Here is a 25,695-nt window from a genome sequence, read left to right on the forward strand (position 1 = left end):
CTTAGGAATCACACTACTCCTTTGTCAGGAGTTACCATCAGACTCTGCCCTTAACATCTGGATACTGGTACTAATGCTTCTTTTCTTAAGGCTCCAAATATCCTGGAGCTTCTGGTCCTGCCAAAGGGAAGCCTTCATTGTGCTGTTAAGAGAACTGAACTCTGGAACTCCAGTAGGCAAGGTAGCAGATTGCTTTCCTCTTCTATAGCCCTGAGGTCAATCTAGATTTCTAAATAAATTCCTAAATTGATTCCTTTGATGTTCCATTCAGTCTATGATATATGTTATAGATAAAGAAAATATTACCATCTTGATTTATGCAAACATACATTTCTATAAGCATACTTACTAAATGGTTCTACACTCTGATACTATCTTGAAGAGAGAAAAGTAACCATCTGAGGTTTTTTTTATTTATAAAAAGGAAACATTGACAAAACCATAGGATAAGAGGGGTACAACTCCACACAATTCCCACCACCAGATCTCCGTATCCTTTCCCCTCCCCTGATAGCTTTCCTATTCTTTATCCCTCTGGGAGTATGGACCCAAGGTCATTGTGGGATGTGGAAGGTGGAAGGCCTGGCTTCTGTAATTGCTTCCCCACTGAACATGGGAGTTGACAGGTCGATCCAAACTCCCAACCTGCCTCTCTCTTTCCCTAGTAGGGTGGGGCTCTGGGAAAGTGGAGCTCCAGGTCACGTTGGTGGGGTTGTCTGTCCAGGGAAGTCTGGTTGGCATCACAATAGCATCTGGAACCTGGTGGTTGAAATGTTGCTTGCTGCGGCGGCAGCGGGATGCAGAAAAAGGAGGTTTGGAGCATAAAGGAAACACAATCCTTTATTTGGCTGGCACCTCAGAGTTGGGTGAGAGAACTGCTGTTTGGGCCATGTGGAGGTAGCAAAAATGGCCGCCTCACGCAGCAACCTTCCCTGCGTCTAATCACCGAAGTGAGCTAGGGGCGGAAGAAGAAGGGCTTTTATGGGAATAGCTCTCATGAGAATGGGAAGGGGGAGGAGTAACCAAAGCACTTCAACTATTGCGGGGAATTGACAATGCCCTGAGGGCACAACATGGCGGAACAGGGGCTCAGAGAATGTCTCAACTCTCTAGGAACTAGCAATAGCCTGAGGGGACAATATGGCAGATGTGACTGCATCTGCACAATTTCCCAGCATTGAAAAGATAGTTAACATGCAAAGCCAAACAAGCAAATTGCTGATCAATCATGAACCTAAAGGTTGGAATAGTGCAGATGAAATGTTGGGGGGTACTCCATTTTGTAGATAGCTAGTAGGCATATTTTATATTCCAAAGGGGCTGTGGCTATACTAGCTTTTTTTTTTCCCTGAGCCTGAAATCTGATATGCAGTTGGTCCCAAGTTATTGTCTGGAGAGATGATGTCATGGCTGGAAAAGGAACAGAAAGCTGGATCAGGGAAGACAGTAGCTCCCTAATATGGGAAAGGGGTATAAATATTGTTGACTGTAAACCCCATTGATTTGATTTGATCTGGGGCCCATAATTAGCTTAGGAGCCTATGTGACCTCTGCATCCCTGCAGATCTGAGCTCACATTCTGTGGTCATGAGTAGGAACATTCCAAGCTGCCCCTGTATCAGGACCCATCTTCCTCAAGTGTAGCATAGAGTATGTTGTCCATCCTCCCTTCAGAGGATGGAACATTGTCTACTGTTGTTGATCCAAGTTGAGGGCAAGGTCCTATGGGGGACTCACAAAAGGGTCTATTTCATTGTTCCTGATACAGATACTTGGTAACACTGGAAAGAGGGATTTGTTTGAGGTCTAGGTCCATCATGTCTGTTTGGGAATCTCAGGACTCCCCAAACAGGGCCCCAGCTGACCATCCCAGTTTTATTTATAAAAAAAAAAAAGGTGAAAAAAAAGTTTACTGAAACTCAAAATGAGATTGAAATGGAAAAACTCATAAATCTGGAAACAAGCAAAACATTATTTTAAGACAAAAGTCATTAACAATTATATTTGCCTTGATAGTTGACTAGTAGCATATAAAAATTTTGACATCTTATTGGTAATTTCCTAAAATCTAGCTATTTCCCATAGACTTTGCAACTTTTTATCTTCAAGTCATGACAGTTCTGTATTATTAATTATTTCTTGAATTCCTACCCTATGTATGTTGTTAAACTTGGAGCATTTGAGTAAATAACAGTTTCTGTAAATAGTAAAGGTTTTGAAAAATCTTAATTAAAAGAACTCTATGGTTTTTAGACAAGGAAGTTTGCTTAAATTTTGTGGCATATGATATTTCAGAACAACATCCAGAATTGACCAGAATACTCTAGTCTCTTAGGAGGTCTCATGTCACTTTAGAACAACTTCATTAATATTTTCATGTATTAAGTTAAACATTTACCTGTGACAATATGGTTTTTATGTACCAGATAAACCCAGGTCATATATATTTTTCTTTTTCCATAAGGAGAGAGATTGTTAGCATAAGTGTCTGCATCTTATTGTCTTCAGATTGGTTTTGATTAATAAAAACAGGCTAAAAAATTTTACCCAACATTATAATCTTAAGACTAGCATATTTCCAAATCATACCATTCACTTTTTTTGTCGTTGCTATTATCACCCAAGTTATTGCTGGGCTTGGTACCTGCACAATGAATTCACTGCTCCCAGTGGCCATTTTCTCCCTGTCCCCACCTTCTATCCCTTTGATGAGATAGAGAAAAACTGAGAGGGGGCATGAAGAGAGGAAGAAAGAAAAAGAAACACCTTCAACACTGCTTCACTAGTTACGACCCCCTGAAAAACATGGGACCTTGCACATTGTAACATGTGTGCTCGACCAAGTGCTCCACAGTCCATCCCCAAGCCATTAAATTTTATACTGGCTGTTCTTTACTAAAAATCCCAGATCATAATTTTTGCCTTTGGGAAATATTTGGGGGTAGTTTACATTATATTATAGGTTTAGTAGTACACTGAACGCCATACTTTTAAGTAATTAATTTTAATTATGCTGAACATAGGCATAAGTGGGATGAGAAATATGCAAACATGGAAATTGTTTTCATTAAAATTTCAGATGTGTTGCACTTGCAAAACACACACACAAAGCAAACTGTTTCTAAGACATGTGAGAACGATAGTGGTTATCTTTGGGAGTTTATACAGAACCTTGGTGGTATGTATGTTGAAGAACTATACACTAATCTCATGATCTTGTAACCTAATTATATTACAAAATAAAATTTATAGATATGTAAAACTAGCAATTTTATAAAAATAACAGTTGGAAAATTCAGTTTACCTCTTCACATAGCCAAAATTAATGTCTGAGATTTCTCTTTGTCATTTCTGCTTGTTCTCTCTCTCTCTCTCTCTCTCTCTCTCTCTCTGTCTCTGTCTCTCATTTCCTTTTACCAGAGCACTGCTCAGCTCTGATTTATGGTGGTGTGGTCTTTTTATATTTACTTTATAATGACTAATAATTTTCGGTATACTAGTCTTTCACTTTCTTGTTGTGTTTCTTCATAGATATTTGGTTTTTTTTTTTTTACTGCTATAATTAATGGTTTCAATTTGTATATTTCTTCTACTTTAGTATTTACACAAATGAGAAATTGAAAAGGAAATTAAAAATGATCCTGGAAACAAGTGAAAATAATGATATGAGCTACCATAATATTTGGGCCACAGCTAAGATAGTACAGAGAGGGAAATCAGTAGTTATACAGGCAAACATCAAGAAATGAGAAAAATTTCAAATAAATAACCTCACCACACACCTCAAGGAGTTAGAAAAAGAAAAGCTAAGGAAACCTAAAGTAAGCAGAAAGAGTGAAATAGTAAAAAATTAGAGCAGAAATAAATGACATCTAGCAAGCAAAAAACACAAGACCAATGAAGCTAGCTGCTAGTTCTTTAAAAGAATAAACAGAAAAACAAGTCCTTGGCCAAAATCTTTTTTAAAAAAATGGAGAATACTCTAATTAATTAGATTTTTTAAATTTTTATGCTTTCTTTCTTAAGGAATTAATGTTTTACATTCAACAGTAAATACAATAGCTTGTACATGCATAACATTATAACATTTCTCAGTATTCCATATAACAATACAACCCCCACTAGGTCCTCTGTCATCCTGCTTGGACCTGTACCCCATCCCCACAAGCTAACCCAGAGTCTTTTACTTTGGTGCAATTATACCAATTCCAGTTAAGGTTCTACTTGTGTTATCTCTTCTGATCTTGTTTTTCAACTTCTGCCTGAGAGTGAGATCATCCCATATTCATCCTTCTGTTTCTGACTTATTTCACTTAACATGAACATTTCAAAGTCCATCCAAGATCGGCTGAAAAGGGTGAAGTCACCATTTCTTATAGGTGAATAATATATATACATACATATATATATATATATATACCATAACTTGCTCAGCCACTCATCTGTTGTTGGACACCTGGGCTGCTTTCAGGTTTTGGCTATTACAAATTGTGCTGCTAAGAACATATGTGTACACAGATCTTTTTGGATGGGTATGTTGAGTTCCTTAAGATATATCCCCAGGAGAGGAATTGCAGGATCATAGGGTAGGTCTATTTCTAGCCTTCTGAGGAGTTCTCCAGACTGTTCTCCACAGAGATTGGACCCATTTACATTCCCACCAGCGGTGCAGGAGAGTTGCTTTGACCCCACAACCTCTCCAGTATTTGTTGCTGCTACCTTTTCTGATGTATGACATTCTCACAGGAGTGAAGTGTTATCTCATCGTTGTCTTTATTTGCATTTCTCTGACAATCAAAGACTTGAAGCATTTTTTCATGTGTTCCTTGGCCCTTTGGGTCTCTTCTGTGATGAATATTCTGTCCATGACTTCTCCCCATTTTTAGATGGGATTATTTGTTCTCTTATTGTTGAGTTTGGCAAGCTCTTTATATATTTTAGTTATTGTCTGATGTATGGCATGTGAAGATCTCCCATTCCTTCTGTAAGGGGTCTCTTTGCTTGGGTATTGGTTTCTTTTGCTGTTCAGAAGCTTTTTAATTTGATGTAGTCCCATAGGTTTATGCTTGCCTTAGTCTTCTTTGTAATTGGATTCGTTTCACTGAAGATGTCTTTAAAATTTATGCGGAAAAGAGTTCTGCCAATATTTTCCTCTAAGTATCTGATGGTTTCTGGTCTACCATCCAAGTCCTTGACCCACTTGGAAGTTACTTTTGTGTTTGGTGAAATATAGTGGTTTAGTTTCATTTCTGCATGTTTCAACCCATTTTTTCCAACACCATTTGTTGAAGAGACTCTGTTTTCCCCATTTAATAGTTTGGACACATTAGTCAAAGGTTAGATGTCCATAGGTGTTGGGGCTTACTTTTGGGCCCTCAATTCTATTCCAATGGTTAGTTTGTCTATTCATGTTCCAGTACCAAGCAGTTTTGATGACAATGGCCTTATAATACAAATTGATATCTGGGAGTGTGATGCCTCCAGTTCTGCTCTGTTTCTCAAGATTGTTTTGGCAATTCTAGGTCTTTTCTGGTTCCAGACAAATCTTTGCAGAATTTTTTTTATTCTCCTAAAAAATGTAGTTGGGATCTTGATGGGGATAGCATTAAATTTGTATATGGCTCTGGGATGTATATTCATTTTAATGATGTTAATTCTTCTACCCCATGAACATGGGTTAGAAGAAAAGATACTTCTTTATATATTTTTCTATTTCCTTGAGTAGTGACTCATAATTTTCAGTATACAAGTCTTTTACTTCTTTGGTTAGATTTACTCTTAGATATTTGATTGTTTTTGTTGCTATAGTAAAAGGAATTGATTTCTGGATTTCAATTTCTTCTAACTTAATGTTTGCATAGAGGAATGCCACTGACTTTTGAATGTTAATTTTGTAGCCTGACACCTTTCTGTATTGCCTGATGATTTCCAAAAGCTTCTTGCTGGATTCCTTAGGTTTTTCCATGTATACTATCATGTCATCTGCAAATAGGGAGAGTTTGACTTCTTCTCTTCCAATCTGTATGCCTTTAATTCCTTGCTCCTGCCTGATTGCTATGGCAAGAAATTACAACACTATGTTGAATAGTAATGGTGATAGTGGGCAGCCCTGTCTAGTACATGATCTGAGGGGAAATGATTCCAGTTTTTCACCATTGAGTATGATGTTGGCTGTAGGTTTGCTATATACAGATATCACTATCTTCAGGAGTTTTCCATATATTCCCATTTATGTAGTGTTTTGATCATAAAGGGATGTTGTATTTTGTCAAAGGCTTTCACTGCATCTATTGATATGACCATGTGGTTTTTGGTCTTGATTTTGTTGATGTGGTGGATCACATTAATTGATTTATGTATATTAAACCAACCTTGCATGCCCAGCATAAACCCCAATTGGTCATGATGAACAATCTTTTTAATATAATGCTGTATCCAGTTGGCTAGAATTTTGTTCAATATTTTAGCATCTGTGTTCATCAGAGATATTGGTCTGTAGTTTTCTTTTTTGGTTGTGTCACTGTCTGCTTTTGGTATCAAAGTGATGTTGGCTTCATAGAAACTGGAAGAGAGTATTCCAGTGTCTTCAATCTTCTGGAAAACTTTTAAAAGTAGAGGTATTAGTTCTTCTTTGAAAGTTTTGTAGAATTCATTTGTAAAAACCATCTCATCCAGGACTTTTATTTTTGAGAAGGTTTTTGATAACTGTTTCAATTTCACTAGCTGTGACAGGCCTGTTCAAGTTATCAAGCTCCTCCTTACTTAATTTTGGAAGTTCATACGTATCTAGGAAATCATCCATTTCTTCCAGGTTCTCTAGTTATGTGGCACATAGTTGTTCATAGAAGCCTTGCATGATATGTTGAATTTCTGTGGTGTCTGTTGTTATATCTCCTCTTTCATTTATGATCTGATTTATTTGGGTCTTCTCGCTTTTTTGTTTTGTGAGTCTGGCTAAAATTTATTGATTTTGTTCACTCTTTCAAAGAACCAACATTTACTTTCATCTATCTTTTGTATGGTTTTCTTGTTTTCAATGTCATTGATTTCTGCCCTAACTTTAGTGATTTTTGTCCTTCTGGTTGCTTTAGGGTTCCTTTGTTGTTCTTCTTCTATGTCTTCAAGATGTACAATCAGGCTGTTTATTTGTGCTTTTTCTTGTTTCCTAATGTGTGCTTGTATGGCTATGAACTTCCCTCTCAGTACTGCCTTAGCTGTGTCCCAAATATTTTTGATAGCTTATGTCTTAATTTTCATTGAACTCTCAAAACATTTTTATTTCTTCCTGTATTCCTCTTTGACCCAGTAGTTCTTAAGGCGTGTACTGTTGAGCTTCCACATTTTGGAACTATTACTAATCTTTTGTTGATTGTTAAGTGTTAGTTTAATTCCACTCTGGCCTGAGAAAGTGCTTGGGATGATTTCAATGCTCTTGAATTTTCTGATACTATCTTTGTGGCCTAAGATATGGTCTGTCCTTGAGAATGACCCATGTGGACTAGAGCAGAATGTGTATTCCAGTTTCCTAAGATGAATGAGTCTAAAAATGTCCGGTAGTTCTACTTTATCTATCTCCTCATTTAGCTCCCTCATGTCTTTATTTATTTTCTGCCTGGATGATCTGTCAAGTTGAGATAGTGGGGTGCAAAGTCCCCTACCATGACTGTGTTGCTGTTAATATATTGTTGTAGCTCTTTCAGTAGATGTTTGATGTATTTAGATGGCTTCTCATTGGGAGAATCAGTATTAATAATTGGTAAGTTCTCTTGACTGAGAGTCTGATCCACTGAGCATAAAGTAGTGTCCTTCCCTATCTTTTTAAATTTTATTTATTTTAGGGTTTATCATGTCAGATATGAGAATAGCTGTCTCCGCCTTTTTATGTGGGCCATTGTTTTCTATCCTTTCACTTTGAGTCTGTATTTGTCTTGTTGAATTAGATGGGATTCCTGTAGACGGCATATTATTTGGTGGTGTTTTCTGATACATCTTCCTACTCTGACTTTTAATAGGTGAATTCAGGACATTGACATTTATTGATATCAAAGATTGAAGATATTTTAACACCATTCTGGTAGAGTTTTAGAGTCTTCTGCTATCTGGCCTATTTATTGTGGTCTGTTTATAGGAGAACTTTCAGGGCAGCCTTGATGATAGTTTATTCTTTCAACTGTTGCTTGTCTTAGAAGGTTATTATCCCTCCATCAAGTCTGAATGACAGTCCAGCAGGATATAGTATTCTTGGTTGAAAGCCTTTCTCACTGAGCACTTGATAGATATCATGCCATTCTCTTCTGGCCTGTAGTGTTTGTGTGGAGAAGTCTGCTGCTAATTTTATGGGTTTTCCTCTGTAGGTGACTATTTTTCTCTTGCAGCCTTCAGGATCCTTTCTTTATCCCTATTCCTTTCCATTCTAAATATGATGTGTCTTGGTGTCTTTAAGTCTTGGTTAATTCTGTTTGGGACCCTCTGGGATTCTTGAGTCTTTATGTCTTTGATGTTGTCTAGACTAGAGAAGTTTTCAGCTATTATGGCCTGAAGAATGCTTTATTCCTCTCCCTCTCTTTCCTCCTCTGGTAAAACAATGATGGGTATATGGTTTGTTTTGAAGTCATCCCATAGGTCTCTGTTGTTCTTTTTCAGTATCTCTTAATCTCTTTTTAAGATTTCTTACTTCTTTTTTAGTTGTCTCTAATTCATCCTCAGTCTTGATAAGTTTGTCTTCAGCCTCATTGATTCTATTTTCTCTCCCCTCTACTGTTTTCTGGAGTTCATCTATTTTCTTACTCTGTTCTGATTCTTTTTTAGCTTGTTCAGCTTGCTTTGTTCTTAGCTCAGCTATTTCAGCTTTCAGCTCTCTAATAACCTTGAGATAATTAGTGTTTTCTTCTAGAGTCTCATTTGTTGTTTCTGCATTTCTGATGAAAATTCTTTCAAACTCTTTACTCACTCCTGTGATTATTTCCTTAGCTAGTGTTTGGATGTTGACCTCATTATTTTGTGCTTCAACCTTTGGGAGGCTTTTAGCTGGACTCTTGTCCTGTTTCATTTCTCTAATATTTCTTCTTGTTGGCTTAACCATTTTATATAGTATGTTATGCCTTCCCTCTCTCAGTACTTTTCAAATGACTGATCACTATTGCCTAGATTGACTTGTGTCTAAGTAAGGTAATTAAAGAGTTCACAGTTGTAGAAACTGACAGTTGTTTGAATAGTATTTTAATTCCTGAGTTGGAGCACAGTGGCTTAAAAGCCTCTTTTGTGCTTTTTCTTCCCTGTAGGCTATGGCAGCCTGAGGGCTTTAAACTATAAGTAGACTTTCTAGCTTAATCACTGACTCCTGGCCATGAGATAAAGCAGGGTAGGGCAGAGATAATCCAGTGGGTATGCAAAGAGACTTTCACAGCCCCAAGGGGGTATAGATCTCCTGAGTTTCTTGGTTAGCTATCTATTCCCTGGTGTCAGCACAGGGCCTCCTCGCTGCTGCTCCAGATTCTGAGGGCAGTAGCGATGGAGACTCACAGTTGCATTTGGTGAGTCTCAGGGGATTCCACTCTTCCCTTCAGCTGTCCCTGGTTGGTAAAATAGACTGGAGGTTGTTTCTCAACTGGTAAACTGCTGTAATGTAACCAGTCACTTAATCTCTTCCTAGGCTCCTCTCTGTCCATGAGCCACATGTGTTTGCACTCACCGGTGATTTGGTGGGTTCCTGAAGTCATTCTAGTCCTGTCTTATTGCGGTCCCAGTTGGTCTCCTTGGTATTCCTAGTTGACCCAGGAGAGGAGAGGAGAGGAGAGGAGAGAAACACAGCTGTTGCTGCTCCATAGCCTCACCTCTGGACGTCCTTTTTAATATGAATTAGATTTTAAATGAAAAAATACACACCACAACAAGCACTGTAGATATTCAAAGTATCATGTAAAACTGCTATTAACAGCTATACACCACCAAGTTAGAGATCCTAGAGAAGAAAAGAACCAGAAGGAATTAGAAAACATGAATAGACCAGTTACATGCAAATAAATTAAAACAGTAATCAAAAACCTTCCCAACAATAAAAGTCCAGGTGTATATTGTTTTACAAATGAGTCCTACAAAACCTTTTTTTTTTTTTTTGAAAGAAAGAGGAAAGGAAAATGTTTCCTATAAAACCTTTAAGGAAAAGCTTACACTTAAACTTTTTAAGCTCTTGCAAAATATTGAGGACACAGAAATACTTCTAACACCTTCTATGAAGCCAACATTAAAAACAGAGATATGGCAATGAAAAAAATGAATGCATGAATGAATGAATGAATACTACAGGCCAATACCCATGATGAACATATATACTAAGATACTAAACAAAATTCTAGCAATCTGAGATATAGACAAACATTAAAAAGATTTATATCCCCTGGACAGAGACCCCACCAATATGTCCTGGAGCTCCACTTCTTCAGAGCCCCACCCTACTAGGGAAAGAGAAAGGCAGGCTGGGAGTATGGATCAACCTGTCAACGCCCATGTTCAGCAGGGAAGCAATTACAGAAGCCAGACCTTCAACCTTCTGCATGCCACAATGACCTTGGGTCCATACTCCCAGAGGGATAAAGAATAGGAAAGCTATCATGGGAGGGGATAGGATACAGAGTTCTGGTGGTGGGAATTGTGTGGAGCTGTACCCCTCTTACCCTATGGTTTTGTCAATGTCTCCTTTTTATAAAGAAAAAAAAAAGATTTTACATCAATCAAAGGAGACCACCTGGGAACACAACAAGAGAGGAGTAGAATTACTTTGGGAACCCACCAAATCATAGGTGAGTACATATGTGTGATTTGTGGACAGAGAGGAGCCTGAAAAAGAGAGACTCCTGGGGCTAAATCTACTCCTGAGTTGATGTTAAGAGTCTAGAAGTTTGCTGGTTGAGGCCCCACCCAAAAAGACTGCTAAAGGGAGGAGAGGACTTGCCTAAGACTCACCAAATGCAACTGTGATTTTTCATTGCTACTGCCCCTTAGGGGCTAGAACAGCAGCCAGGAGGCCCCGTGGTGACATTGAGGGGAGGAGAACTGGCTGGGAAAATCAAGAGAAGATCTACACCCTGGTGGGCTAGAGGTGGGGCTGTATAGTGGAAGCCTTTCCACATTGTTCTCATGATGAACTGGGGAGACACAATAAATAGTTACCACAGAGTATAAATGGGTTTTTTTTTAATATATATTTATTTATTCCCTTTTGTTGCCCTTATTGTTTAACATTGTTGTGGTTATTGATGTAGTTGTTGTTGGATAGGACAGAGAGAATGGAGAAAGGAGGGGAGGACAGAGAAAGGGGAGAGAAAGAGAGACACCTGCAGACCTGCTTCACCACTTGTGAAGCGACTCCCCTGCAGGTGGGGAGCCAGGGCTCAAACCAGGATCCTTACACGGGTCCTTGCGCATTGCACCACCTGCCCTTAACCTGCTGTGCTACAGCCCGACTCCCTAAATGGGATTTGTTTGGAAACTCTCAGGGCAAGAGACCCCTCACAGAATGGGAGATCTTTACATGTCATACAAGAGGCTAATAATCAGAATATATAAAGAGCTTGCCAAACTCAAAAACAAGAAAATAAATAACCCCATCCAAAAATGGGGGCAGGACATGGACAGAATATTTACCACAGAAGAGACCCAAAAGGCCAAGGAACACATGAAAAAAATGCTCCAAGTCTTTGATTGTCAGAGAAATGCAAATAAAGACAACGATGAGATAACACTTCACTCCTGTGAGAATGTCATACATCAGAAAAGGTAGCAGCAACAAATACTGGAGAGGTTGTGGGGTCAAAGCAACTCTCCTGCACCGCTGGTGGGAATGTAAATGGGTCCAATCTCTGTGGAGAACAGTCTGGAGAACTCCTCAGAAGGCTAGAAATAGACCTACCCTATGATCCTGCAATTCCTCTCCTGGGAATATATCCTAAGGAACTCAACACACCCATCCAAAAAGATCTATGTACACATATGTTCTTAGCAGCACAATTTGTAATAGCCAAAACCTGAAAGCAGCCCAGGTGTCCAACAACAGATGAGTGGCTGAGAAAGTTATGGTGTGTATGAATATATATATATATATATATATATATATATATATAATGGAATACTATTCACCTATAAGAAATGGTGATTTCACCCTTTTCAGCTGATCTTGGATGGACCTTGAAATGTTCATGTTAAGTGAAATAAGTCAGAAACAGAAGGATGAATATGGGATGATCTCACTCTCAGGCAGAAGTTGAAAAACAAGATCAGAAGAAATAACACAAGTAGAACCTGAACTGGAGTTGGTGGAAGTCTCTGGGATAGGTGGAGGGGACAGTACAATTCCTGGTAAAGGATGACAGAGGACCTAGTGGGGGTTGTATTGTTATGTGGAATACTGGGAAATGTTATGCATGTACAAACTATTTTATTTACTGGCAACTGTAAAACATTAATTTCCCAATAGTCGTAACCAAGCTGGGTTTATTCTAAGGATGCAAGGCTGGTTTAATATATGTAAATCAATGACTGTGAATTGCCACATCAATAAAAGAAAAACAAAATCCACATGATTACTTCAATAGATGCAGAAAGGCCTTTGACAGGATCCAACATCCTTTCATAATCAAAACATTGAAGACGGTATAGACAGAAAATTCCTAAATCTAGTTCAGTTTATGTACAACAAACCTATAGCCAACATCACTTTCAGTGGTGAGAAATTGAAATCTTTCTCACTTAGATAAGGTACTAGACAGGACTGCCCACTATGAACATTACGATTTAACAAGAGAAAGGCATAAAAGATTGGAAGAAAGAAAGTAAAGCTGTCACCATTATTTTATTCATTTATTTTGCCTCCAGGCTTATTACTGGGGCGCGGTGCCTGCACTATGAATCCATTATTCCTGTCAACCATTTTTTTCCATTATTTTTTAATTGGATAGGACAGAGAGAAACTAAGAGAGCAGGGAAGATATAGAAGGGAAGAAAAGGATAAGACACCTGTAGACCTGCTTCACTACCTGTGAAGCAATCCCCTTTATAGGTGGGGAACTGGGGGCTCTAACTGGGATTCTTGTGCTGGTTCTTGCACTTCATGCTGTGTGTTTAACCCATCGCACTACCGCCTAGCCTCTATTTATGAATGATATGATAATATACATAGAAAATCCAAAGGACTCCAGCAGTAAATTCTTGAGCCTCTTACTCAAAACATGGCAATCTCTGCTGCTTCTAATTCGAGTCCTTAGGTTATAACCCAGCACCTAATAAGATGAAATCTTTAACTTATAGTCTCATTGGAGTACCCAGAATACTCCAGAGACAAACAACTAAAGTCTGAATGAGATGTGACTTTTTTTGTTGTTGTTGCCTCCAGGGTTATTGCTGGGGCTCAGTGCCTGCACCATGAATCCACTGCTCCTTGAGGCCATTTTTTTTCCTCTTTTGCTGCCCTTGTTGTTGCAGCCTTGTTGTGGTTATTATTGTTGTTGATGTCGTTCTTTTTTGGATAGGACAGAGAGAAATCGAGAGAGGAGGGGAAGACAGAGAGGGGGAGAGAAAGACACCTGCAGACCTGCTTCACCGCCTGTGAAGCGACTCCCCTGCAGGGGGGGAGCCGGGGCTCCCGGTCCTTACACGGGTCCTTACACCTTGCGCCAAGTGCACTTAGCCTGTTGCGCTACTGCCCAACCCCCAGATGTGACTTTTTGAGACAAATTGAAACAAAACTTAGTGGGATCCCACTATATGAATAATTTCATCTACCCCATAGATTTTTTTTATTTGAACAATTTTCATTTCTAAAAGAATAAAAAAATGTAACAAGAGACAAGAGTCTTAGATACAGGGATGGGGGAGCAGAATCTAACTTTTTGACCAAATGTGTGGGCAGCACAAGACTAACCAGATGTCTCTCTCCAATGGAGAATGTGGGCTATGAGCCTTGAGCAATACAGCAGTAGGATTCTATTTGAAGCTGAACAAGGGCCTGCTGATTCATACTACAGAAAGTCAAATAGTAGGGGCCGAGTGGTGGCGCATCTGGTTGAGCAAACATGTTACAATGCGCAAGGACCCAGGTTCGAGTCCCCAGTCCCCACCTGCAGGGGGACAGTTTCAAAAGTGGTGAAGCAGTGCTGCAGGTGTCTCTCTCTGTCTCTCACCCTCTATCCCTCCCTTCCTTCTCTATTTCTGACAGTCTCTATCCAACAGTAAAGATAATAAAATAGTAAAGATAATAAAATTTTTTAAAAGAAAGTCAAATAGTGTCACGTTAGCTTTGCTAAAAAAAAGGGGGGGCTGAGGAGACACCTATATTTTATTCATGAGTACAATGGTGGCAGAAATTCTACACAAATTTATCTCCCTCTTTATCTTAGAGAATATTTATTGTGGTAGAAGGAAACTTCTTTTTTATTTTAACCTTATTATTTATTTATTTTATTTAATAGAACAGAGAGAAATTAGGAGGAAGGAGGATAGACAAGGGGAGTGGGAAAGGGACAGAGAGACACCTACAGCACTGCTTCACTGCTAATAAAGCTTCATCCCAGGAGCTTGAACCTGGGTCCTTATTATTGGTAACACATGCGCTTAACCAGCTGTGCCACCAGGTGTGCCACTATCTGGCCCCTTAGAAGGAACCTTCTTATTGTATCTATATGTAGACAAGTATGAAGTGAGTTTTTGAACAAACAGGGGAGACCCTGAGGCCATCATGTTATCTGACTTTTTTGAATCATGATGGATTTTCCTTCTTTGAAATAGGTCTTAAACATTATTTAAGGGAAAAGGCAATCACTTACAAACTCAGGTGTGAATTTTGAGGCCATCGGGTAGCCTGGACTTAGTATCCTAATTTAGCAATATAATTACTTATTGCCCTTCTAAGGCTATGTTAGTTTGTTTTTCTCCTCTGAGGTCGCATTTCTATCTGCAGCAAAAGAAGTGAAATTATAAGGGCAAAGCAGTGGCACAACTGGTTGAGCACAAATGTTATAATGTGCAAGGACCCAGGTTCAAGCCCCTGTTCCCTACCCGCAGGGGAAAAGCTTCACAAGTTGTGAAGCAGTACTGCAGGTCTCTCTGTCTTCCCTTCCCTCTGGATTTCTCTCTGTCTATATCCAAAAATAAATAAAATAATTTTAAAAAGAAATGAAAGTATAACTCTACTAACACAAATACATTTTTCTAACAGGAAATATACAACTTTTCACATTGGGAAAATTTTGCATTTTGTGTTGACTTTGTAAATATCATAGTTTGATATGATCAGAGTAGAGCTGTTGACCTGGCCTCCTATAAAAACTTATATAACTGTAAAAACAAAACCAAAAAAACACATGATTATCTCAATAGATGCAGAGAAAACCTTTGACAAAATCCAACATCCACCTCATGATCAAACATTATAAAAATTGAAATATATGGAAAATTCTTTAAGATAGTGGAGTCCATATACAGCAAACCTACAGTCAACATCATACTCAATGGGAAGAAGCTGAAAACATTCCCCCTCAGATCAGGGACCAGGCAGGGCTGTCCATTATCATCATTACTCTTCAACCCCCCCCCCCTTCCTCCTTCGTTTAAAACATCTTTTCTTGAAACCACGGAGAAAGAAAATAGTTTATCTGGGAATGTCAAGCTCTTGATAATAAAAGTGGTAATGCAATCTCCTCTGACTCCTGATGCTTAGTAGAAGGGATTTTTTTGGTGAATGTGTTCCCCCACACTTGTTCAGCTTGTTTAGGTGTTTGTGGTTTCCAGTCCTATGGAGTATCTCAAGTTACTACCACCTCCGTAACTGATAGCTCTGTGACTGAACGAGGTGAACGCAACTTCAGTGCTGACAGCAGTGGAGAGACCCAGAGTCGCACCACCCTGGATCCTTGCCCATTCCTGCTTGATGCCCAAACAGCATTCATCCCGTATCTCCAAATGACACTGATTACTGAGAGTCCCGTTTCATGTTTTTTCCAAGAGTGCTAATCCTTATGGGAGGTGGTCAGGATCCTTGATTAAATTGGCTGGCTTTCGGCAGGGTGGCTCAGTTTTGACGTTGGGAGGCCAGCATTTTATGAGTTCCCTCACTTCCATCCTGGATTCTTACAAAGGAGTACTTCTTAAGGGGTGAAGCAAAGCCTCCAAGGACATTGTTACAACAGTCTCTGATTTTTGGTTCTCTGGGGACGTGCATGCAAACAGCACTCTCACGCCACACCCTGGTCCTGTCTGGCGGTGGTGTGAAGCACCAGCCAGCAGCTGCATTTGTCACCTCGAGGGTCCACTCCTGCAGCGAAGTAGATATCCTGCATTGCAGGCCATTTTGTGTTGGGCTAGTGTGTGGGCAGTAACCCCGAGGTGCCGAGACTGGCAAGAGCAACTCAAGAGTAGCCATCGCCTGGGGCTTGCGAGCACCTCAGTTCTCAAGACCGCTGTCTTAGAAATCTTGTAACAAGAACCAGATGTGGACGCCGCTGGCTGACTTTCTCAGAGCCGGTGATTGGTTGTCGGCCGAGGACCACAGCCAGTCATCGCTCTCGGAGGGCGCCGAGTCCCGCCCAGCCCGGGCACCCGCAGGGATCGAGGTTGCAGGCCAGAGCAGAGAGGATAAGTGGGCTTGCTGGTCAGGCTGGGCGGGAAGCGCTGAGTCGAGGGGCAAGAATGACTCTGCGGGGGGACCCGGTGACCCAAAGGTCGCCGCTGCTGCTGTTACTGCTGCTGCCGTCATGGGCTGCTGCGCTGCATCCGAGAGAGCTCTTCCCCTATGGGCAGTCTCGGGGGGACCAGCTGCTGCAGGAAGGAGACGACGAAAGCTCAGCTGCGGTCAGTCTAGCGATTCCTCTGCACTTCTATGAAGCCCAGTTCAAAGACCTCTACGTAAGTCTAGTCCCTCCTGGTGAGGGACTCGGGAGAATTTCTAGCAGCTTCTTCTCCCCACCCACGGGGGTGGGGTGGGGTCTCACTTGGTGTGCATGTCACTGAACCCCTGCCTTTGGAGGGAAGGAAATAGTTCGCGCGCCCAGCTGTTCCGCAGCGTCCTTCGCAGCCTTGCTGCTGCTTGCTGCTGCTTGCTGCTGCTTGCTTGCTGCTCCTTAGACCGGGCGGAGGGGCAAGAATTGTTCCGCAGGCACCTAGCGACCCCAGCAGAGGCAGAAGTGAAGTCTGGGTTGCTAAGGTTTTGAAAATTGTATGTCCCCTCCTCCAACCTGGAAGTTTTCTTGAGGGCTGTGAGGGAAATGAGATTGTCTGAACAGGTTTTAGCGTTTCTGAAATTCGAATGCACCTCTTTGTGAATTGGGGTGGTAGGTAGGACAACCCGCAGAAGTTGGCTGCCCTGTTCGCTCTGTTGTATCTGGAATTAGACTTCTAGCTGATGGGGAAAGAGGAAGCTTTCCTTCGCTCCTGTGAAGCAGGCTGGGAGCACTTGGCTAGACTTGTGGGGGCTGCCCTGGAGTTTCTTGCAGTGTCACATTTTTGTCCCGCTCCTTCCGCAGGTCGGCACCAACGGCATCATCTCCACCCAAGACTTCCCCAGGGAGACCCAGTATGTAGATGATGATTTCCCCACAGACTTCCCCGCCATTGCCCCATTCCTGGCCGACATTGACACTAGCAAGGGCAGGGGCCAGATTCTGTACCGTCAGGACACCTCCCAGGAGATGCGGGATCTGGCCGCCCGCTACGTGCACAGGGGTTTCCGGCATACCGCCGGGCACTTCAGCCCCACCCAAGTCTTTCTGGTCACCTGGGAGCAGGTGGGCGCCTATGAGGAAACCAGGCAAGGGGCCACGCCCTCGGGAGAGGTAAGTAAACAGAGATGCTTGACCACTGAACCAACTGAATTATAGGATGGGCTTGACTTCTTGGACCTAGACACAGGCTTGGAATTTCTTCTGCATCTACTCTAGGGTTGAACCTGATGTGGCACCATGCCTAAAATGACTTTGAAGTTAAGAAATTTGCTGTCTCCAGTTTTATTCTGAAGGCCTGAGGAGTGGTCCCTGCAAGGAAAGCTTCTTAGGGGCTATGAGGAGACTCGTGCAGAAGCAAAGGATTTCAGAGCCCAAGGCAGTTGTCTGGTTGTTTATTTCTAGAATTACTTCTTAACTATACGAGAACTATTTCTAATTATGGATATGTCCATTGAAGGACATCAGAAAAAGCAAGCAGTTTAAAAGAGAACAGTTACCACTCATTTTCCTACCACTCAAAGATAACCACTGTTAAAATATTTTCATGTGTATCTTCCAGAGGTTCCCCCACCCACTCCTTTCTATACCTATGCATCTACTGTTTGTTACCTACTTCCTATTAAATACTGTGTTTGGAGTATGTTTTAAAGCCAGTAAATGTATTTATGCATCACTACTTCTGTCTGTATAGAATTCTACCCAGTGGGTTGCCATTGTGCTTAGGGGTCATTAAGGTTCTTTCCAAATTTTCACCATTATAAGTAATTTTTCAAAGCACTTCTTAAAAGGTGGAATCTGGCAGTGCAGTGATAACGCAGAGGGTTAAGCACAGAGGGTTAAACGCAGGTGGCACAAAGCACAAGGACTCTCATAAGGATCCTGGTTCGAGCACTGGCTCCCCACCTGCAGGGGAGTCACTTCACAGGTGGTGAAGCAGGTCTGCAGGTGTCTATCTGTCTCTCCCCTTCTCTGTCTTCCCCTCCTCTCTCCATTTCTCTCTGTCCTTTCCAACAACATCAATAGCAACAATAATAACTTCAACAATAAAACAAGTGAATAAATAAATTTTTTTAAAAAAATTTTAAGGTGGAATCTTTGTTACTTATCCTTAGCTATCATTTCAGGTAGTGACAGGGATGGGTCAGAGAAAGTGTCTTTTTTATAAGGTTCTTGCTAGATTTTTCCCCCCTAAATTTCTCTCTTTGTACTAGTTTATGTGTGCACTAGTTTACAGGAAAGAGACTGTCCTCAACTTACTTTATAGTCTTTACCTGAGAAAGTAAAACAACTCAGATTCCCAATCTTCAGACTTGCTGGAAACATTTGCAATACTCCAAATAACTATCAGGTGGAAATAGGGTGGTTTGATAGATGGGGACTATCTTGGAGACAGGCAATGGATTCCTTCCATGAAATTAGACCTGAATCTAACACACCATACTCCACTGGTTAAAATTCTTACAATGTATCTCTATATTGATTCATCAGAGTATTTAGTAGCCCTAAAGAGGTAGTGCATATCACTCCTGAAAGATTAAGGAACTTGCCCACTAAATAGTTTAAGATGGTGGCCATTCTTGTTCTTCATCCTGTTAAGGAAGATACCTTAAGGCCATACTAAGAAAAATAAACACTGAGCAATAAAAAAAATAATAATAAATAAAAATAAATAAAGTGGGAGGGGGCTGGGTGGTAGCACACTTGGTTGAGTGCATATGTTACAATGCACAAGGGCCAGGTTTGAGCCCTCAATCTCCAAGTGGAGAAGCTTTGCAAGTGGTGAAGCAATGCTGCAGGTGTCTCTTTATCTCTCCTGCTCTCTACCTCTCTCTCTCCTCTCAATTTCTCTCTGTGTCTATCCAATAATAAATAAACAAAAATATTTGAAAATAAAGAGAAGTAAATTGGGAGATCATCCCACTAGTGCCATGGCACTCAATATGATGCTAGGACCCAACTTGGGTAGTGTACAGGGCAAGGCATGCACCCTATTCAGTGAAATATCTTTCAGTCTTAAATGTGTTGCTCTTGACATTCTTTTTTTCCCACAAGAAGCATATAGTTTTGTTTTTTATATATATTTTCCTCATCACTGGGATGTCACTACTCCAAGACAATTTCTTCAGATAGAGACAAACAGAAGGAAAGATACCACGGTAAGGAAACTTGTGCCAGTGTGATGGGTATTGGTATTGAATCTGGGTTGTGCACTTAACAGACAAAGCAAGTGCACCATCTAGGTAAGCTATCACTACACACACACACACACACACACACACACACACACAAAGATGGGGGGAAATGAATAAGGTACACTCAAACCATGATATTTTATTCATTCACTTGTTTCTTTCTGTCTTTCTGATTGGATAAAGACAGAGAAATTGAGAGGTGGAAGATAGAGAAGGAAAGAGACAGAGAGACACCTGCAGACCTGCTTCACCACTTAGGAAGCTTTTCCCCTACAGGTGAGGACTAGAGGTTTAAACCTGGGCCCTTGAGCACTGAAATGTGTGCACTTAACCAAGTGCACAACCACCTAGGCCCTCATTCACTTGTTTATAGGTTAAAACATGTTAAAAATTAAACTGATACTACATCAGTTATACCACATAAAAATCTAGAAAACCATGAATATAAACATCATTAACCAGAGATCATCACTGCTAGTACTTATTGTGTTTTCTTCCAGTTTCTCTTTTTAAATATTTATTTTATGTAGTATAGTCATATGTGTATGTAATTTACATCTAGATATTATTGAGCTTTATCCAACAGATCTGTTTTGTGCACTAAGTAGGAAAGACATCACAAAAAACATAGTTTTTAATAGAAAAAAATTATTGTTGAATAGGTAGTAGATAAGAGATAGTTAATAATATAACAGATAATAGATAATAAATAGTTCAATAGTAGCATCTTGACTTAAGAGGACTAGTTCTTCCTAGTTAAGGGGTTTCAGCTGGAGAGGGTTCAGTGGGGAAGAACTTTGAATCCAAGATAAGCAGAATGGAGTATTCCAGTAGAGAAACACTTTGACATTTCTTGTATGTACTATAAAGTGTAATGTATTTGGGACGTTACACATTGTACATTATTACTGAAGAGATAGCAGGAGATGAGTCTTTTGAACTGTATTGAGAAGGCTAGAGCTAACATGAAAGAGTGATAATTTAAATAACTACATATGCTGTTTATTTAAGCTGTCACATCAATTCTTACACTTTATCATGATCTTCCCAAAACAGTTCTACCAGATAAATATAAGACAAAGGTAAACAGAAGTTAAAGTGGTTGTTTAGAATTCTGGTCAGTGAGGCTAAATCAGATTTAAAATATAAATTTATTGAAGTTTTTTTCTGCCTTTTTGTTATTATCACTTGAACTTTTCACAGAATTCACTTCCATGGCACAAGTGATATAGGTAGAAAAAGTGATAACTATGACTTTGCAATCAAAAAAGTTTAAATTCTTTACCTCTGTGTGATATTAGTACCAAAAAAGTTCTTGGAACGATATTTTATTTATGCAAGAACAAATTTGGCATGAAATTTACTGCCAAGGATAGTTTTGATGACTTATTTTTTCCAAACTAGTATTCTAATGATTTGAGGAGAATTCAGCTGCATTTATTTTATTTCTATGACTTTTCTTTGAAGACTTAATTTTTAATGAGAGTGAAAAAGAAATAGAATAAATAAGAGATCAGGGATTCACTCCATCCTGTGTGGTATGGAGATTAAACTTATACATACAAGTCTTGAATGCTACCTGCAGGATAACTTCCCCGAGCTGCTTTTTCAACATTGAAAAGACAACACTGAACTAAGAGATGAAATCACTCTGAAACTTCTAAGAGTTCAGTTTTATCAGGGCTATTTGAAACCAAAACTATAATACAAAGTGACTTTGTTAATTATTTTCCTCAGTGTTATATATATCTTGGGAAATAATGCTTAGACAATGTTTGTACAAAAAATGATAACAAAGATAAGGATATTTGAAAGAATTAACATAGGAAGCCTCAGTTTTAGTTTCCTAATCTGTACAATAGATAGCAATTTTGTTGTTGACATTTTTTTTTAATCTGTCAGTCATTGTCAGAGTAAGACTGGAGAAAGGCCAGTGCCAAAGATCAGCCCCTAGGGCCTTACATAAGCAAAGCATATGCTTGATGACTCAGCCTGTGACCCCCACCCAGCTCTAAGGAGACATTTTTAAGTATTCATTGTATTCCCATTTTAACTTAATGAATGTGGATACTTAAACAGTCTGTGTTCTCTTGAATTGTCTTGATAGAACCAGATTTTAGTTCTTTTGTTTATCTTATAAGGATTCTGTGATGTAAACCCTTTGCATAAGAAGTCTTTAAATACAAAGTTTTCTAAATGGTAGCTTCTGTTTAGTCTTTTGTTTCTGAGGGGAGTGTGAAGAGTTTTATAGATTTCATCTCTTTTACTTTTCTAATAAAAATTATTATTCAGACATTGCCAGTTGCTAAATTGGCTTCAGACATAGTTTCATTTAGGAAGATGAGGAAACTTCAGAGAGAATGCTTTTTCAATTACTTATGCTAACGGCTCTGAATACTTTAAAGAGCCCTGTGACTTGAATTCTTATTTTAATAGGTCTACTGCTCAGCTCTGGTCTCTGGTGTTGTTGGGGAATAAAGCTGGGACCTCACAACTTAGGGCATGAAAGTCTTTTGCTTAAAAATTATGCTGTCTCCCCAGTCCTATACATGGCCTTCCTATACCTTGGCACACTAACCTCATTATGCAAAGTTACTAGAAATCTGAGGATATCAGAGAAAATGGCATCTTTGCCAATTTTAACAATTTTACTTGTCCTTTCTTTCCATGGATATTCATGGTGAGTGTGACTGGATGGTGTACCTGATATTGCAGGAATGTCAAAGTATAACTTCATCTAAAAATAGCTGAACAAATAGTGTTTATCAGTTCAATTAATCTGAGACTCCTTGAACTGTCATATGTCCTTAACAGAGCAGTGATGTCATGGTGTTAATCTTCAAAGAACTTAATGATGGGTGCCATAAAGAGGACCAGAGTTTATTTTGACTGTAGGTTTTGTGTGTGTGTGTGTGTGTGGGGGGGGGGGGGTGTTAAGTAGTATTTTTAGTTATTTATTGGTAAGTAGTATTTTATTGTTACTATTGTTTGGGAAATTGGGGTTATAGAGAACTGTGTTATACAGATATGTATGGTAAGGGGAATGTTGCTGACCTGGAATCTAAGTTAGAATGGATCTTGAGAATGGGTAACAGATGACATTGTTCTGAGCTAGAGCATGTTCTGGGAAAAGGTTAAGATGATTGAGGCTGGAGAAATAGCAGAAGGTAGTTGTAGGGCCATAACCTAAGACAACAAGGGGCTGAGACACCTTGACTTTCTTCAAAGGATGGTTATCATTGACAGATGGGCTTAGGTCTACAGAGATAAAAGTTAGACTTTGTACTGTCTTTTGTGTTTTGGATCTGAGGTTCAGAAAGTGGAAGATCTATTGTCTGAAAGTTTAGCTTGAGTCTGTCTGAGATATGGCTATGAAACATAGAAAATAGAACCAGATACAGAAGTTGGTTAATGAAAGCTGAATTTTGCTACCAACCACATCTGAAAAGAAATAATACTAAGGACATGATAGCACTGGATGTTTATCTTTGACTTATTGACAGGGTCTTCAAGAAAAATGAAGGATATTTTGTACATGACAGGGATAATAGCATGTGAAGAATTACACTAAGGCATAGAGGTTAGTATTAACACCAAATTTGAGGGGGTCAGAGGCCAATGATGATACAATCAGAGAGTGTGTCTCTCTAAAGAAGATGGAAGAGGGGAGTCGGGTGGTAGCGCAGCGGGTTAAGTGCACGTGGCACAAAGCTCAAGGACTGGTGTAAGGAACCTGGTTCGAGCCCCCGGCTCCCCACATGTAGGGGAGTCGCTTCGCAAGCGGTGAGGCAGTTCTGCAGGTGTCTGTCTTTCTCTCCCCCTCTCTGTCTTCCCTTCCTCTCTCCATTTCTCTCTGTCCTATCCAACAACGATGACATGAATAACAACAATAACTACAACAATGCAAAGAACAAGGACAACAAAAGGGAATAAATAAATATTTTTTAAAAATTAAGAAAAAGAAGATGGGAGAGAACTTTCTGACTCTTTTTGGGATCTCTCTACTTTTTTCCTCATTTTTTTATTAGTGGTTTAACAATATTTTATAAAATTATATGATTTTAGGGATATCATTTTAAACATAAAGTATATACGTCACCAAACAAACCTTCCACCAAAGGTCTGTGTCCCCCTGATAACCAGCATAGCTTTCATGAAGGCTAAGAGACAGTTTCATTATTACATTTTAACTTTGTTTGCTTTATTCCATTATATCCCACATGAGTGAAACCACCTAGTAGTTATCTTTTACCTATGTATTTACTTAGCATAATTATCTCCAGTTCTGACCATTTTGTTCCAAAAGTTGCAATCTCATTTTTATTGCCCAGTAGTATTCCATTGAACACAATCATAGTTCTATTAATGTTATTAGTTTATTTGTTGCCACCAAGCTTGGCACCTGAACTACTCAACTGTTTCCATGGCTATTTCTCTCTTTGGTTGAAAGACAGAGACAGAAAGGGAGGGAGAGACAGAGAAGCAAAGACACCTATGGCACTGTTTCACTGCTTCACTGCTCATGAAGCTTCTCCTCTGCAAGTGGGGACCAGGGTAAACCTGGGTACTTTGTGTGCTGTACAGCATGAGCACCACCTGGCCCCATTAGGATTTTTTTTAAAGCTATCATAGGAGAAAGCCCTTTGGGATAGGAATGGCATTGTTATGATCTTTTGCCTAATGGCTGATATTAATTGAGTCAGAAGAATTAGAAACTCACAGAGGGACATTGTTTGTGTCCAGCACCCTGGCTCTGTGAGTATGAAGTCAGCACTGATTGATAATGTCTTCTATGTGCAGAGAGTTTGACTCTTGCTTTTTTTCTGCTGGGGGCTCTGGCTTTTCTCTCTTTCTGATGAAAGGATGGCAGGAACCTTGCAGCTGTGCATCCACTGACCCTGATCCTCTCTGTGTTGTTCCTCTTCTCATGGAGGCCCCTCTCTCTCTTTTCTGGGCTCCTGGGGGAGTTGGGGACCAGTGACCCTTATGTAGGGTTTGGCAGCCCATCTAAGGGTTTCTCTTCAGAGACAGAGCTTGTGGGATTCTTGCAAAGGCTTATCTCTAGGAATGTGAAGACCTTTCCGGTCTGGAAGTCAGTCAAAAAGTGCTTGGGGAGGAGGGGCCTTTCTGGACTTTGTGAAGTGGGTCCTTTAGCAATTAGATGTAGAATTTTGTGGAACCAGAAGAAAACTTTGAAAGTGATCATTTGGCAAATGGGTGGTTTTTCAATAGCCAAACTGTTTTGGCATGTACATTGGGATCTCAAATTGTATATTTAAAAAGATTGTTCTATTTGCCTGTTTTAGTGGCAACAAGTCGAATAAATGAATGCCACCTTTAATAAGTGCTTGTCTCAGAGACGGCATTTTGAAATGAATTTGATGACAGACAGAAAGAGTAAGTTAAAGTATTACATACTGAGGTCCCACGGTTAAAGGCCAGACTTTCTCTTCCACAACTCTGATGTTTACTTTTCTTCTCCTCCCCCACCCACTTCAATTCCTTCACAGTCTATAGACTTTCCTTATCTTATAGATTTCCTCTAACTTTAGAAACAGGATTTTCTCCTATCTGACATTTATTATGGGTAATCAGTGGCAGGAATGTTCAACTTAACTTTTTAAAATAGGTTTTTTCTTCCCCACCCAAAACATGTCTGTTCCTAATTGAATTTATGTATTCTGACTAAAGTGAAACTCTGAAGTTACTGAGTCAACATTAATGGATGATGTAGTGTATCTTACATATAGACATGTGGCAGAACAGCCTTTGTTTACTTTTGGCAGAAGTTATAG

At 39.8% G+C, this 25,695-nt stretch overlaps 1 protein-coding gene across 2 annotated transcripts in view; it reads left to right on the forward strand.

Moving 5' to 3' along the window:
- The first annotated feature begins 16,373 nt into the window (after positions 1–16,373).
- Positions 16,374–25,695, forward strand: part of NID2 (nidogen 2) — an 80,230-nt gene continuing 70,908 nt past the window's right edge. The window contains exons 1-2 of one of the 2 annotated variants that reach the window (XM_060174969.1): positions 16,374–16,893; positions 17,511–17,819. In XM_060174969.1, the coding sequence (XP_060030952.1) occupies positions 16,678–16,893; positions 17,511–17,819 (525 nt within the window). In that variant the 5' untranslated portion in view covers positions 16,374–16,677. The remainder of the gene's footprint in view (positions 16,894–17,510; positions 17,820–25,695) is intronic. The other variant, XM_060174968.1, reaches the window with a different exon arrangement.

The sequence above is a fragment of the Erinaceus europaeus genome, chromosome 16 (assembly GCF_950295315.1).
Source record: "Erinaceus europaeus chromosome 16, mEriEur2.1, whole genome shotgun sequence".
Classification (NCBI taxonomy): domain Eukaryota; kingdom Metazoa; phylum Chordata; class Mammalia; order Eulipotyphla; family Erinaceidae; genus Erinaceus; species Erinaceus europaeus.